Source organism: Phascolarctos cinereus, unplaced genomic scaffold (genome assembly GCF_003287225.1).
Source record: "Phascolarctos cinereus isolate Bilbo 61053 unplaced genomic scaffold, phaCin_HiC Scaffold_726;HRSCAF=1367, whole genome shotgun sequence".
NCBI lineage: Eukaryota > Metazoa > Chordata > Mammalia > Diprotodontia > Phascolarctidae > Phascolarctos > Phascolarctos cinereus.
This window is the reverse complement of record NW_027556098.1, coordinates 44303886-44319781: the sequence shown is the minus strand read 5'-3', so window position 1 is coordinate 44319781 and position 15896 is coordinate 44303886. Positions and strand designations below refer to the sequence as shown.

At 35.1% G+C, this 15896-nt stretch overlaps 1 protein-coding gene across 1 annotated transcript in view; it reads right to left on the bottom strand.

The window, feature by feature from the left end:
* TMPRSS3 (transmembrane serine protease 3) overlaps positions 1 to 15896 on the bottom strand; it is a 77887-nt gene that overhangs the window by 26249 nt on the left and 35742 nt on the right. Inside the window, exons 7-10 of the mRNA XM_020973878.2 lie at positions 7451 to 7494; positions 5913 to 6078; positions 4912 to 5081; positions 4072 to 4167 (exon numbers count right to left, since the gene is read on the bottom strand). Coding sequence (XP_020829537.1) covers positions 4072 to 4167; positions 4912 to 5081; positions 5913 to 6078; positions 7451 to 7494 — 476 coding nt within the window. The remainder of the gene's footprint in view (positions 1 to 4071; positions 4168 to 4911; positions 5082 to 5912; positions 6079 to 7450; positions 7495 to 15896) is intronic.

The window sequence follows — 15896 nt, the reverse complement described above, 5'->3', positions numbered from 1 at the left end:
AATACACACACACACTCACACACATGTTAGGTTTAAAAGTAAATTTCATTTAACTGAGAAATAGGGGGGGAAGGGATTAAAAGAAAGCAGAGGAATAAAAGTGATAGTGTTCGAGGGAAGGAGAAGTCAGAAGCAAAACAAACTCCTAAAGAGGAGGAGGGAAATGAAAGAAAAGTGTAAGAGAATTAGGATGAAGGGAAATAAACAATCAACAACCATTACTGTGAATATGATTGGGATAAACCCATCCATAAAATGGAACAGGTTGGTAAAATGGATTAGAAACCAAAATCTAACAATATGTAGTTCATAAGAAACACACTTGAAACAAAAAGATACAGATCGAATTAAAATAAGAGGTTAGCGAAGAATCTATCATGCTTTAGGTGATATGTTGGGTTTTCATCTGTTTTTTAGAAAGGACCAATGACATCACAGGGCATGTCTTGACTCGTGTATAAATTCAATTTAAATGAGGAAGAATTGCACAAAGTCATTAGGCTCTCTCTTCCAGTAATGGAAGGTAATGGCCATTGGAACAAATTGTTCTCATCGACACATTTTTCTGGGTAGATTGAAAATGGGTACCCATTTTTCACATGCTTGGGTAAATACCCCCCTAACTCACTGATGGATTTGAGGCCTGAAGGTTACCTTCAACCTGGTTTTAGCCTGTCTTCTGAGACAGTTTACTGGGGTATGATTGCTGTGCTTGTTACAGCTTCTTAGAACCACAGGTGAGAGTTGAGTGCCACTTGAACACCTAGGTGGATTGGCAGCCCTGAAAAGGACTCCGCAAGCACTCATATTAGAGGTGCTAGTCCTCCTAGAGCACCCCATAAACTCCATGCTTTAGTTGAGGCAATAAATAAAGGGGCAGCAATCATGACCTGAGGCAAAGCAACTGAAAAATAAGCTTAATGAAAAGAGAGAAATAGGAAAGCTATATTTTTTAAAGTGTATTATAAAAATGAATTAATATTATTACTAAATATGTATTGTCAAATTACAGATCATCTAAATTATTACAGGAAAAGTTAAATGAGATACAGGGAGAGATAGATAGACAAGTAGATAGATACACATGATAGAGATATAGATACAGATATAATTGTTTAATAATAGATGTCATATATTATATATTAGATAGAAGCTATAATAATAAGAGGCATCAATTTAACACCTCTCACACCTAAATAAATCTAACCAAAAAAAAGCAATAAAAAGTGAAGGACCTAAATAGAATTTTAAGAAAATTAGATATGGTAGCTGTGTGGAGAATATCTTAAATGGAAATAGTAAGAAATTTACATATTTCTTAACTGTGCTTTGCACTTCACAAAAAAATTGACAATATTGTAGGTCATAAAAACCTCAAAAATAGAGAAAAGCAGAAATATTGAATGCATATTTTATGGACTATGATGCAAATATATATATATATATATATATATATATATGTTTGTATGTATGCAATAAAGGGCATCTGAAGAAAAGATTAAAAATTAATTGGAGACTAAATAACTTAATTCTAAAGAATGGGTGGGTCAAAGAACAAATCAGAAGCAATAATTTTATTCAAAACAATAACAATAAAATAGCATAGCAAAAGTTTTGGAATGCAATCAAAGTTATACTTAGGAGAAAATACATATACAAATACTTTCCTCAGTAAAAGAAAGAGAATGTCAATGAACTGGGCATGTGACCAAACCTAACTAGGAAACCAACATTTTTTATATTTTTTCCTTTTTAAATTTTTTTAAATTTTATTTTTAATTTGTGGAACAAAAACAAAATTTCCATAATATAATATATTTTTAAAAGATTTGCAGATTAAACTGCAAATGTATTATGTACAACTTCCTATTCCTTTTAAATATATAAAGATATTATGTAAATTTCTTTTTTTCTTCCCTTTTCCCCATCCTAAAGATGGCTACCATTAAATGCAAATATGTATGTGTGTTTATACACACACACACACACATATATATGTAATGATCATTCTATATATATTTTAAAAATATTTTTAAAAATTAAATACCCAAATAGAAAAACTAAAAATCAATAGAAAAATTTTTTAAAAATCAAAAATTAAGTATTGAATCAATTTAAAAAACAAGAAATTGTTTTTTTAAATAGATAAGGCAAACTTAATGGGGGCCATCTGACTTCTTAGGGATGTTATAGAGAGGATTTTTGAAATTTCTTCTAATTTTGAGATGCTGTGATTAAGCATACATTAATAAGAATGAATTGAATGATGAACAAAACTTAGAGAGGTGGTGTGAACTCATGAAAACTTGATAGTCTAGCTCTGTAACTGGTTTACTTTGTGTTATTTGATCATTTATTGTAATTCAGTTTCTTCAATCATAAAATAATGTAAATTGATTCAAGGCCTAGTATCTTTGTTCTTGGATATATTTGCCTGTGCAGTGGAGTCTGGAACAATGGATTTGATGTACAGAGTAACAAGTGTCATAGCAGTCTCACCTGGTTTATATGTGTAATATGTGTGCATACATACATGTGTGTATGTGTGTGTATCTTATCTTTTCATTTTCATGGCAAAACCCTAAAGATATTGGGGTACTGAAGGGAATTATGTTGCCTCAAACCCACATAGCTCTTATAGTATTTCTTTGGCATATCCCCTTGAAATGGACTTGGGCAGGGGAGCACCAGATTCCCATATGCATTGGGAGTTACAAGGAATGTACAAATCCAAGTTATATAGACCTTTAAACCAATGATATGTATCATAGGAGAAAATAAATTCAAAATGACGGACTAAATATATGACCATAGTCTCTTTTAGATAAAAGGCTATTTTATAAAGTACATGGACTATGTGTGAGGTTCATTTGACCTCTGGGTATTAAGTTAAAAATAAAAGTAGGAAAGAGAAAGCACCTCAGTTCAGAACTTGAAGTCTAGTAGGTGGCAACAAAAAAAGAAGTAGCAACAGAAATGTGACATGAGGTCCAGTTAAGGTTGAGGTTCAACACAAATTCTATTATGACATCCTCAAGCAATAGTCACCACTTTACAATTTTATACATGCAAATTGTCTTCGCATGTTCCCTCTACCTCTACTCTAGATATATTTGTCACTGATATGTGTGCCCATTCACATCTGTGCACTAGACATATGAGCCTCCTATATATATATATATATATATATATATATATATATATATATATATATATATATATATATTCCTTTTGCTTTTAACATTTTGAAACCTTTTACTTTAATGTCTACTTGCCTTGTTCTTCATGACAGGTAAATTTAAGTATAAATATTAACTTTATGTTAAAATAGATCCTAAAGTTGAAAAATAAAAATAAATTTTTGTTAATAATTCAAATTCAGTACAAGAGACATTACCCATTCTTCTAGGTAATGCTTGTGAACCAGAATGTTCAGCATGCAGTTTCTCAGTATAAATGCTTATAAAACAGAGATGTCACTAGCAAACCAAGTATGAGAACATTTTATCAGCTGATTGACATATATTATCTTGCTGCAAATCTTGTGAAGTTTATTAAAGAGAATAATTTTATCATGTATGTAACATTTTCTCTTCTATGAGGGACTCCAGGTTTTTTTTCAGCTTAACATGTACAAAATGTACAAGGAAAATGACATAGTATTTTACTTGTCATCCATTCCATGTGTATGCTTTAGCATGATCCCTTCACTCATCATCTCCTACCAAAGATGGTGTATATATTTCTATTGGGGTATACATGTGTGTCCCAGGTTAATGGTATTAATGTTCAATTGCAAGTTTTTCTTACTATGCTATTTCATGAAACAACTTAATCTGAACTAATTGTGTCTGCTGAAAGATTCATAGAAGTAAACACATTGGTGGGGGATTGTGAGCTATGGTTACAGTAGATAAAAACCAACAGATAAAGACCAACATAAGATCATCCAAAATTACTTAGGGAAAAAATTTCTCCAATTCCTCATAATCCTATGAAAATCTCTGCATTTTAGTAATATCCACATGTTGGCATATCAGGTTCCATAATATTAAATTCTACAGTACTCACCTCCCTCTTCTGTGGCCCCCCACCCTGATGTCCAGCACATTTTTCCATCAGGGAAGTCCTCTTCAGAATTAGGCAGACAAATTGGTTGAATCATATCTGTTTACAAAAGAAATATTTCCTTTTACATTCAACTAAAGAGGAAAGATAGAGTAAAAATTTACTTTCTTTTTACTTTAGCATTATCAGTATGGATAAAATGAAATCATATAGAAAATATGATTTCTTGATAATTTTAAGAGCTATCAATTTATCCTAGGGTTTCTCTCATAACAATAGCCTTAGAATAGACTACAAGTAATATGTCAATGATCAAGTTAACATTTTACATGGAATATTTATTTTCTTTTTCATATACTTTTCTTTCCCTCTCCTTCTCCCTTTTTACAATTACTTAATTTACAATTTGCTATGTATATGTGACTTAGCATACTAGGTCACTTCTGCAGACTCTTTTGCCAGGAATTTGTAACAAGTAAGAAAAAAAAAATGTTATTACAATATCTGTGGGGGGAGGCAGAGTAATTTTCTGTTTTAAACTGAGTCCAAAGAGGGATTTTAGATATGCCTAAAATGTTTCTATTTATTTGCAAGCCTTTGTTAAGTACAATCCAATACGACAACGTCTTCTCTACCTTTATCAAGGATTTATTTATCTCCTTCTTCTCTCATGGAACACACTGAAATGTAATACCATCTAAAGTTGTGAAACTCAACTAAAGAGATAAAGACAGACTATCTTTTCAGAATAGTTCCAGGAGGAGAAAAAATATTATATTGGAAATTTGTATCATCATTTTAATTTAAAAAGCAAGAAAACAAGGAAGCCACACTTTAAATTACCATTGAAAGTGAGAGGTACAACTAGTTTCATTAGAGCAATGTCATTCCCCAGTCTCTTTGGCTTATACTTGCTGTGGTATATGATTTTGTCCACTGAATAAGAAGGAGCTGGTGTGTCTATTAAGGTCACCAAACCTATTTGTATGGTCCATGAACTGGGCATGTACAGGCTGAAATGGAATTAAAGATAGTAAAGGTATAGAAAACAAAAGTGATACAAAACATTCACCCATAAACATTGTGGAAATTAGTGTTGAAGGAGGCTCTAATAAATGTTAGCATTCATGTCATATGTTATGCTCTATTTGGCTTTTTATTCCAAGTAAAGAACTAAGGAGCAACAGTAATAATCACATATAATTTAGCAGTCACCCACTCTAAAGGAGCAGAGAGCTTGGAATACAATATTTCAGAAGGTGAAAAATATAGGCTAACAGCCAAGAAAAACTTACCAAGCAAAATTGAGCATAGTGTTACAGGGAAAATACGGCCCTTAAATGAATAGAGAACACTCCTTATAAGAAAAAAAAAACACCAGAGCTGTGTAGAAACTTTGAAGTTCAAATACAGGAGTTAAGAGAAATATAAAAAGGAAAACCTGAATGAATGATTATAAGGGACTAAATAAGGATAAATTGTTTACATTATAAGACTTGCTGATTTTAAGAGAAGAATGGAAACAGAGGGGGAAAGGAATATACTGCAGGGGATGAAGGAATGAAGGTTAAGGAAAATTATCTAACAATCGTGGTAAATAGAAATCAGTACAAACAAGGGGTGGGGAGGAGTTGGTAACACAAAAATATTCACAATAGCTCTTTTATTTTTGTGGTATCAAAGTATGGGAAACAGAAAGCATGTCCATCATTTGGAGAATGACCAAACAAGTTTTTTTCACGTAGAAATGTGATAGAATGCTATCATGCTTTAAGAAATTATGAAGTGGATGGGTTTATCAGGCACTGTTTATGGAGAAGATAATCAAGGATGTCTGTACTCACTCATAAACACAGTGGGCAGCAGTGACAATCCACACAGGAGTGATGAGAGAACCACCGCAGAGATGATATCCCTGGAACTGGAGGCTAACTTGCCAGGGCCATTGCATAAGGGATGACACGTTTCCACCAACTATGCGTGGGGTATAGCCTATCCTCAGACCACAGGCTGAAGGAGTGAGGAGAAAAAAGTAAAATATTTCTTCAGGCAATGACTGCTCTCTCTGCTCCATGTCTCAGATTGCTGCCAGAGAAGGAGCCATGTTACATACAACCATCAAGTCAGCTGAATTAAAGTAAGGTCAATTCATTCTCTGATTATAATCTCCTTTTTTTACCCTCCTCACTCTTCCTCAGTCCTACTCAGCACTCCACCCCAGTCTCACATCAATTCTGGCTCATCACCCTCTTTTCATTGTCTTAAATCCGTAGCTAGCCAATTCAGTAAGACACTCCCCTTCTCACACTCTAGAATCCATGGTCCCTTCATCTTTTCACTGCTCTTTTAATTCTTGTGTCCTGTTCCAGAGCCATGAAATTTTGCCATAAGCATCCACTACCAATTCATATTCCCTAATTTCCCATCACTTAGCTCCTTCCCCACTATGTACAAATATAGTCAGGCCTCTCCTATCCTTAACTCTGCCATCTTTTCAGGCTGTCATCTTTTCTTTCTCTTTATCTTTCTCCTGCATATCTTCCTACTTGTTTAATTTCTTTTTTAAATTTTTTTTTTATTTTTAGGCAATTGGGGTAAGTGATTTTCCCAGGGTCACATAGCTAGTAAGTGTCAAGGGTTTGGTCTGAGGCCGAATTTGAACTCAGGTCCTTCTGATTTCAGGGCCGATGCTCTATACACTGTGCCACCTACCTGCCCCTTAATTTCTCTTTCTTGGTCATCTTTGCCAGGATCCTCCATCTGCCCCTACCCCATAAGGACCTATGCTAGGCACTCTCCTACTCTATCTCAATATTATTTCCCATAATAATCTACTCTAATTGCACTTCCCATTTCAGGGAGTTATATTAAAGAAAGTATTTTGGAATTCTTAAAAGTGCTATAGAGATCCGATCTATTATCACGTATGGGACTTTTTGCCTTCCTTTGCATTCCCAATGCTTAACACAATGTTTGGCAATAGTAGTTGCTTAAAAATTGCTGTTGATATTACTTGACCTAGTTTGACAAAATAGAACTACCCCCAGTGAATACACAAACAATTTCCTGGTTACTTGTAAGGAAGGAACAACAATCTCCTTCCTAAAACCTTTATTTAAAAACAAATATGATGGAAATACATTCTTCCTAGTACATGAAGGGCATCCATTCTGACTTCCTATCCTAGAAGATATCTGGGATGAACTAACCTTCTTAGACTGAAATAAAATATACACATTTCTTGGCCTCTAATCTAAAAAGATGAGAAACACAGTGGTTTATTGGAGGACGCGAGATTGACAGTCAGAAATACATGTTAGTTCTCTCAAATGAGACTTCTTTCTTTTCTGTTTTCAACTCTTTGATATTCTGAAATACTTACTCACACACTTTAAGGTGATTACACGTCCAGAAGAGCATTTGTCCCTAAAATAGAAATCATTATTAGCTTATTTTTCAAAATACATTTCTCATGAAATATATTTCTTGATTGGTGAGACTATGAGTCTTATTTGATTCTAGGATAATGATTAGCTAAATTTCTCCCATGGTAGAACAAGGAAAATGACATCAACATATTTGAAAAGAGATAACTACAAGATATAAATAACAAAAATTAGAGTAAGGACAACATTAGTGTCTAAGTGCTATATGCCAATAAACAATGAGTTCAAAACACTGAAGCTAGACCAAATCACATACCTCTGGCCAATGAGGGGATATATTTAAAATCCAGAATGAGACATGCATTTTTGGATATGACAAAATTAGGCATCTGTTTTTGTGGACTACACATATTTGTTGCATTTTTTTTAATTTTTCAGTATGTGAGGTGACAGTGGTCAAGTCCAATTGAGCCAACAAGCATTAATGAAGTGTCTACTCTATGCCAAGAATCATGCTAAGTTCTAGGAACACAAAGGGGGAAAGCAAATAAATGAAAACATAGCCCTTGATTATCACAGTCTAATGGAGAAAACTACTATATAAGATTATAAATGTACACATGTCTACGTACATATACATACAAGTATGTGTGTATGCATGTTTGTATTATGAGGAAGCCACACACCATATATATGTATGGTGTATGTGTATATATATTTATTATTATTACAAATTAGAGATAATCTTAGAAGGAAAGCAGTAGCATTAAAGGGTATAAAGAAAGACTTCCTGAAGAAAGTGGAATTTTAACTAGGAGATGAAGGAATCCAGGGAAGATGGGAGAAATAAATGATAATAGATAATTATAGGAATGGGGGAAAGCAAATGAAAATACAAAGTCAGAAGATGGAGTGTTATGTTCAAGGAAGAGCAAGGAGGCTAGTATCATTGGATCACAGAAGAGAGAAATTTAAGAATACTAGGAAGTTAGGAAGGACCCATGTTATGGAGGGTTTCAAAAGCCAAATAGAGGATTTTGCATTTTATATTAATATTTTATATTTTATTTATATTTAATTCTATTAATAATAGAGAACCACTGGAGTTTATTGAATGGAAGTATGACATAATTTAGGAATATCATTTTGACAACTGATTAGAGGATGGACTTGACAGGGAGAAAGATGAGGCAGGTAAACTAACCAGAAGGCTATTGCAATAATGAAGGAATAAGGTGATCATCACCTTATGGGTCTGCCTTAACATGGTGAGAATATAAGAGAAAAGTTCTAAAATTATAATCAACAGGAATTTGTAACAGATTGGATAGGGGAAGTCATAGAATGCAGAGTCAAGAATGACTCATATATTGTGAGCCTGGGTGACTGGAAGGATGCAGACATCCTTGATAGTAATAGAGAAGTTAGAAAGAGTGAAAGGTTAGGTGAAAGATATTGAGTTCAATTTTGGAGCTTTAAGATATTTATGGAACATCCAATTTGAGATACTAATGAGCAATTAGAAATGTGATCCCAAATTTTAAGAGAGAGATTAGGACTATATCAATAAATCTGAGAATCATCTGAATAGAAATGATAGCTGAATTTATGGAGAATAATGAGATCACCAAGCAAAAGATTATAGGGGGAGAATAGATGAATCAGAATGGAGCCTTAAGGGCCACCAGTACTTAGTGAGCATGACCTAGAGATTAAAATATAGCAAAGAAGGCTAAGAGGGAGAGGTCGGAGAGATAATAGGAGAATCAAAAATGAGTAGTGTCACAAAAATCTAGAGAGGAAAACTTATCCAAGGGAAAAGTGATAAATAGTATGCGAGTTTGCAAAGAAGTCAAGAGGATGAGGATTAAGAAAAAGTCATCAGATTTGGAAATAAAAAAAATCATTGGTAACTTTAAAGAGAGCAGTTTTGATTGAATGATGATATAGACAGCCCATTAGTATCTCAAAGAAAGGAACTTGAAGTCCTGATTGTAGGCAGTATTCTCAAGTAGTTAAGCCACAAAAGGGAGAAGAGACACAGGACAACAGCTAAGGGAGATCATCGGATCAAGGCAGGTTTTTTAAAAAGTTTAAAGAGATAGGGAAGCAGCCTATATTTAGGGAGAGATTGAAATGAGAAGTGAAAGAATGGAGGAGAGTCAATAGAGGTTACAATTTGCTGGAGAAAATTGGGTGGAATGGGATCACTTGTACATGAACAGTGATTTGCTTAGGCAAAAAAATTGTGTGAAATAAGGATAAAGGAGGAGATAGTGACAAAATAAATTGGAATGCTATAAGACCAGGAGGAAGGGAGAAGATAGAGTTCTCAGAAAATGCCTTAATTTTTTTTTCAGTGAAATGTCAAGCAATATTTTCATCTGAGATGGGAGAAGGGAGAACCATGAGATGTTTTAGGTGGGATGGAAATTTATGGAAATGCTGCAGAGATGAGATGAGGGGGATCATTAATTAATGAGTTATAAAAGAATTGCCTTAAGTGAGGGTATAATAGATATTATGTAATATAAATTTGTAGTCAACCCATTCAGCAGAGTTTATTGATTTTTGTCCACTTTCATTCAGCAGCACTTGAGTAGGAATAAAGACAGCAGATGGTGAGAGTAATCCAAGGCTAAGGATGGACAGGGCAAGATCAGTGAGAGGATAATGGAGCAATAAATTCAGGAGAAGAGGACAATATAGAATAGAACTGTTTTCAGAAGCAGAGCATAGATAGTGAAGTAGAGGCATCATTTCAGCCAAACTCTCCTAATATTTCCCTCCAAACCAATTTAAAATAATGAATCAAATTGAATTCCTCAGTTCAATAGCCAACAAAAGGTCAGGGTAAGATGTTTTTTTCTAGCCCAAGACAGTTTAGGAGATTAGAAGGAGAGGGCTGTTCCAGAGCATAGCAAAATGGCAACACCAGTCTCAGAAGCTGTAGCAGTGGTGACAGCAGTCATAGCAGCAACAGTTCCAGAACTCTCACCACCAGAGACATTAAGGAGATTCTATAACTGGTCAGAAAGTTATTTAGCACAACCCTATGCAGGCACTTGGTGTACAACTGGACTCTGCTTGGCAACTCCATTACCTATTATCCAGTCCAAAATCACAGTTCCAGGGTGGAGAGGAACACTCATGATCACAAGGGAGCAGGAGTCATGGTAATAGTTCTAAGGTGGAGAGAGATCAGGGGCCCTAGATCCTGTAGCAGTTCTAGGGCAGAGAGAGAATTACTAGTGCTTATGGTCATAAGGGAGGAGAGGTCCTTCCTGGGTAAGGACCAGAATGCAGACCAGAAGAACAGTGACCACCCCTTTCCCCAGATCATACCACCTTGGAAACACTAAAAACTTACAGACTCTCAGAACTAGCTATGAAAACAGCAGGGTACTTCACCTTCTCCCACAGAGGTTAGCAGAGCCGAACTCTGGAAAAGTAAGCAAACAACAGCAACAAAAAATGTACATGACCATAAAAAGCTACTGTGATGACAAAGAAGCTCAAACTCAAACTTAGAAGAAAACAACCACGTGAAAATATCTGCATGTAAATCTTCAAAGAAAATGCAGATTGGACACAAAACCCACCAGAATTCATAGAAGAGTTCAAGAGATTTAAAAACAGCAAAAAAAATTTGAAATTAAATAAGAGTGGTAGATGAAAATTGGTGAAAGAGGGGCAGCTAGGTGGCAAAGTGGATAGAGCACTGACCCTGGAATCAAGAGGACCTGAGTTCAAATCTGGCCTCAGACACATAACACTCACCAGCTGTGTGACTCTGGTCAAATCACTTAACTCCAATCAGCTCACAAAAGAAAAGAAAAGAAATGAGAGCAATGCAAGAAGATCATGAAAAAAGAATTAATATCTTGGTTAAAAGGGGCACAAAAATACTGAAGAAAATAATTCCTTAAAAGGTAGAATTGTCCAAATGGAAAAAGAGACACAAAAACCTCACTAAAGAAAATAATTCCTTAAAAATCAAGGTTAACTGCGTGGAAGCTAATGGCTCTATGAGACATCAAAAATAATAAAACAAAATCAAAAATTTTAAATAGAAAAAAATGCAAAATATTACACTGGAAAAACACATGACTTGGAAAATGAAAGATAATTTGAGGATTATTGAACGACTTCAAAGCTTTATTTTAAGAAAGACCCTAGGCATCATATTTCAAGATACTATGAAGGAAAATGGTCCAGATATCTTAGAACCAGAGGGCAAAATAGAAATTGAAAGAATTCACTGTTCACTTTCAGATCCAAAAGTGAAATCTACCAGAAATATTATAATCAAATTCCAGAATACCCAAACTAGGGAGGAAATACTTCAAATGTCTAGGGAAAAAAATCCATACTGTAGAATCAGGATCATGCAAGGTTTAGCAGCTATCATACAAAGGAACAGAGACCTTGGAATCTGATATTCCAGAAAGCAAAAGGTCTAGGACAACAACTAAGAATAACTTAACCCAGCAAAATTAAGAATAATCTCTCAAAGGAAAATGGATAATTGATGAAATAGAGGGCTTTCAAGAATTCCTGACAAGAAGACTAGAGTTACATAGAAAATCTGACTTAATATGGTTAAATTGTTTACAATCCTACATGAGAAGAAGATATTTATAACTCACAAGAATTGTATCATCATTAGGGAAGATAGAAGAAGTCTACATAGAGGGCATGAGTTTGAGTTGATTATGTTGGAATGAGTCACTCCAAAAGTATGGCATGATGAGAAAAAGGGATGAAATGGGAAAGGGGTATGGGAGAGGAAGAATGGGGAAAATTATCTTTCATACAAGAGACACACAAGGAAGACATTTGATAGTAGTGGAGGTAAAAGGAGAGACTGACAATTCTGGAACTTCATTTTTTTTTTGGCTAGGCAATGGGATTAAGTGACTTGCCTAGGGTCACACAGCTAGCAAGTGTTATGAGGTCAGATTTGAACTTATGTCCTCCTGAGTCCAGGACTGGTGCTCTATCCACTACACTACCTAGCTGCCTCCTTGAACTTCATTTTCATGTAAAATGGTTCAAAGACAGAAGAAATACACACACACACACACACACTTATATGCTGTTCAGTATAGCAATTTATCTTACCAAACAGAGAAGCAGGAGGGGAAAGGGCTAAGAAAAAGAGGGAGGGGCTGATAAGAAGAAGAGCAGATTGAGAGAAGCAAAAATCCAAAGCAAAACAGACTTCTAGGGAGGGATGGGGTGGGGGGGAAGAGGGAGAGAAAAAGATAAACAAAAGCTAATAGAATGCATGGAAATACAAAGTTAATAATCAGAACTGTCAATGTGAATGGGATGAACCCATATTCAGAGCAGAGAGCAGAATGGATTAGAAACCAGAATCCAGCAATATGTTGTTTACAAGAAACACACTTGAAATGGAAAGATGCACACAGAGTTAGCAATTTGAGGGTTCAGCAGAAGCAAAAGAGGCAAAGGTAGCAATCATGATCTCAGAAAAAAACAAAAAAAAAGGAAAGAAAAGAAAAAAATTGACCTAATTAAAAGAATCAGGGGAAAAAATGTTTAAAAGGTGTGATAGTTAAGAAATAATATCAATACTAAACATGCGTGCACCAAATGGCATTGCATTCACATTACTAAAGGAAAAGTTCATGAGTTACAGGAAGAAAGAGACAGTAAAACTATACTTGTAGAGGACTTCAATTTACCCTTCTTGAAACTAGATAAATATAACCACAAAATAAATTAGAAAAAAGTTAAGGAGATGAATGAATTTTTCAAAAGTTAAATAAAATAGACTTCTGGAGAAAATTGAATGGGCATAGAAAGGAATATGCCTTCTTCTCAGTTGTATATAGCACCTTCACAAAAATTAACCACCTATTAGGTAGGGCATGAAAATTTCATGAACAAGTGAGGAAAAGAAAAACATTAAATGCACCCTTTTCAGACCATAATGAAATTACAATTACATTCAGTAAAGACACTTTTAACATAGATTAAAAATTAATTAAGAAGTAAATGAGCTAATCCTAAAAAATGAGTGCCAAAGAACAAATATTAGAAACAATCAATAATTTCATTAAAGCTAATGACAATGAGGAAAGTTACAAAAATTTCACGAGATTCAGCAATGCACTAGTATATCTCTTTCCCAAAGAGGAAACAGAAAAAGGATGTATATGTACAAAAAATTTTATAGTAGCTCTTTTTGTGGTGTCAAAAAATTAGAAATTGAGCGGATGTCCATCAATTGGGGGATGGCTGAACAAGATGTTGCATGTGACTATGTTGTAATACTATTGTATTACAAGAAATTATGAAGATGATAGGTTCAGAGAAACCTGGGAAGAATTATATATACTGGGGCAGAGCCAAGAGGGTGGAGTAAAAGCAGTGACTTGCTTGAGCTCTCCTCCAAACCCCTCCAAATACCTGTAAAAAATGGCTCTAAACAAATTCTAGAGCAGCAACACTCACAAAAAGACAGAGTGAAACAAATTTCCAGCCCTTGACAACCTGGATGGTTGATTAGAAAGAATTATATAAACCAATGCAAAGTGAAGTGAACAGACCCCAGAGGTGATCATACACAGTAGCAGCAATATTGTAATGATGATCAACTGTAGAAGACTTATATAGTCTGATTAATGTAATGATCCAAGATAATTCCAAAGGACCATGATGAAAGATCTTACCTACATACAGAGAGAGAATTGATGAAATACGATTACAAATTGAGGCATTTTTTTTTCATTTTCTTTATCTTTCTTGCTTTTTTGCTTTTGCAACATGGCTAATATGGAAATAATTTTTGATGACTACATTTGTACAATGAGTATCATATTACTTGGCTTTTCAATGAGTGGAGGAAGAGCTGGAGGGAAGAAGAAAATTTGGAACTCAAATTTTTTTTAAAATGAATGTTAAACAATAAATATATTTTTTTAAAAAGTAAACTATTGGGGCAGCTAGGTGGCACAGTGGGCACAGCACCAGTCCTGGATGCAGGAAGACCAGAGTTCAAATCCAACTTCAGACACATAACACTTATTAGCTGTGTGACCCTGGGCAAGTCACTCAACCCCATTGCCTAGTCAAAAAATAAAGTAAACTGGTTACCGAGCGTTCAAGATGGGAAAGGATGGAGTGTACAGACATTGTATGGGGCAATAAGTTGGGAAAGAACTGAGAAATGGAGGCATCAGGTCATAGAGAGGATGAAGAATAGGGTTTGGGGTTGCAAGGCAGAGAGAAAGGTGGAATGACAACAGATTTTGATCATATAAGTGAATTTCAGAGTTTGTGACTATGCTAATGGAACTCATGTGTGATGGCAAGATCAAGGATATGACCAATTCTATGATAAGATGAAGTAGGGTGGATGAGTAGATCATGAGAAACGAGTAAGAAAAGAAACTAGAAGTTTAAGCTGTTTTGGAGTATAAATATGCATGTTGAAATCCTTTAGTAGGAGGGCAAAAGTTAGGGGAAAGATTGAGTCAGTCACTGAATACATTGAGGAAGGAAAAAAAATGTCTTAAAGGCTGTAGATAATAACTACTAGAACCTTGATTGGATTATAAATATGGAATTAATGAATCATAAAGCAAGTCACATAGTGGTAGAGGGAAAGTTTTAAGAGGGCAATGAAGAATGAGGAGTATTTTGCCTTCCCCATCATGACTAGTGAGTTGAGGGTATGAGAGAAAGTGCAACCAGTACTAGAAAGGGTGACCAAGGATGCTGTGTCTTCAAGAAAGAACCAGGTCTTAATGAGTGCAAGAAGATGGAAAGAATTGAGAAGGGAGGAAAAAAGCATAGCAAAAGGTTTAGATAGCTTTAGAGTGGGATATTGGGAAAGTTGGGTTGTGGGAGATGGGAATAAAAGATTGATCAATGGGAGGATGAGAAATTAGATTTGAACAATGACAGCAAAGGTTTGAAAATCACTAGGATGATAAAAGTTGTTTGTCTTTTGTTTCTAAGAGGATGAGTGACATCACAGGGCGACGCCTTAACTCTTGCATGAATTGGATTTCAGTGAGGCAGAGTTGCACAAAGTCAACAACTTCAGTCTCTCTTCCACAGTCATTGAAGTCGAATGGCAAAACAAAAGTCAGGATGACTGGCAATGGCCTGGGATGCAGTTACTGACTTTGGCATCTTAGATAACTGATGAAGCTCTGAGTACTCCACGGTGCCTGCATTGGCTGCCTTCATGGCCATTGGAACAAATTGTTCTCTTCCACTCACTCTGATGGGGGGAAGTTTTCACATGCTTAGGGTCCACTTCCTCCTAAATCATCAAAATGTTTAACAGCTGTCAGTTACCCTCAACCTGGTGTAGCTCATCTACTGAGATGGTTTTACTGGAGTGTGGCTCCTGCACATGCTATAGCTTTTTGGAGCCACAGGTGAAAGTTGGGTAACAGGTGG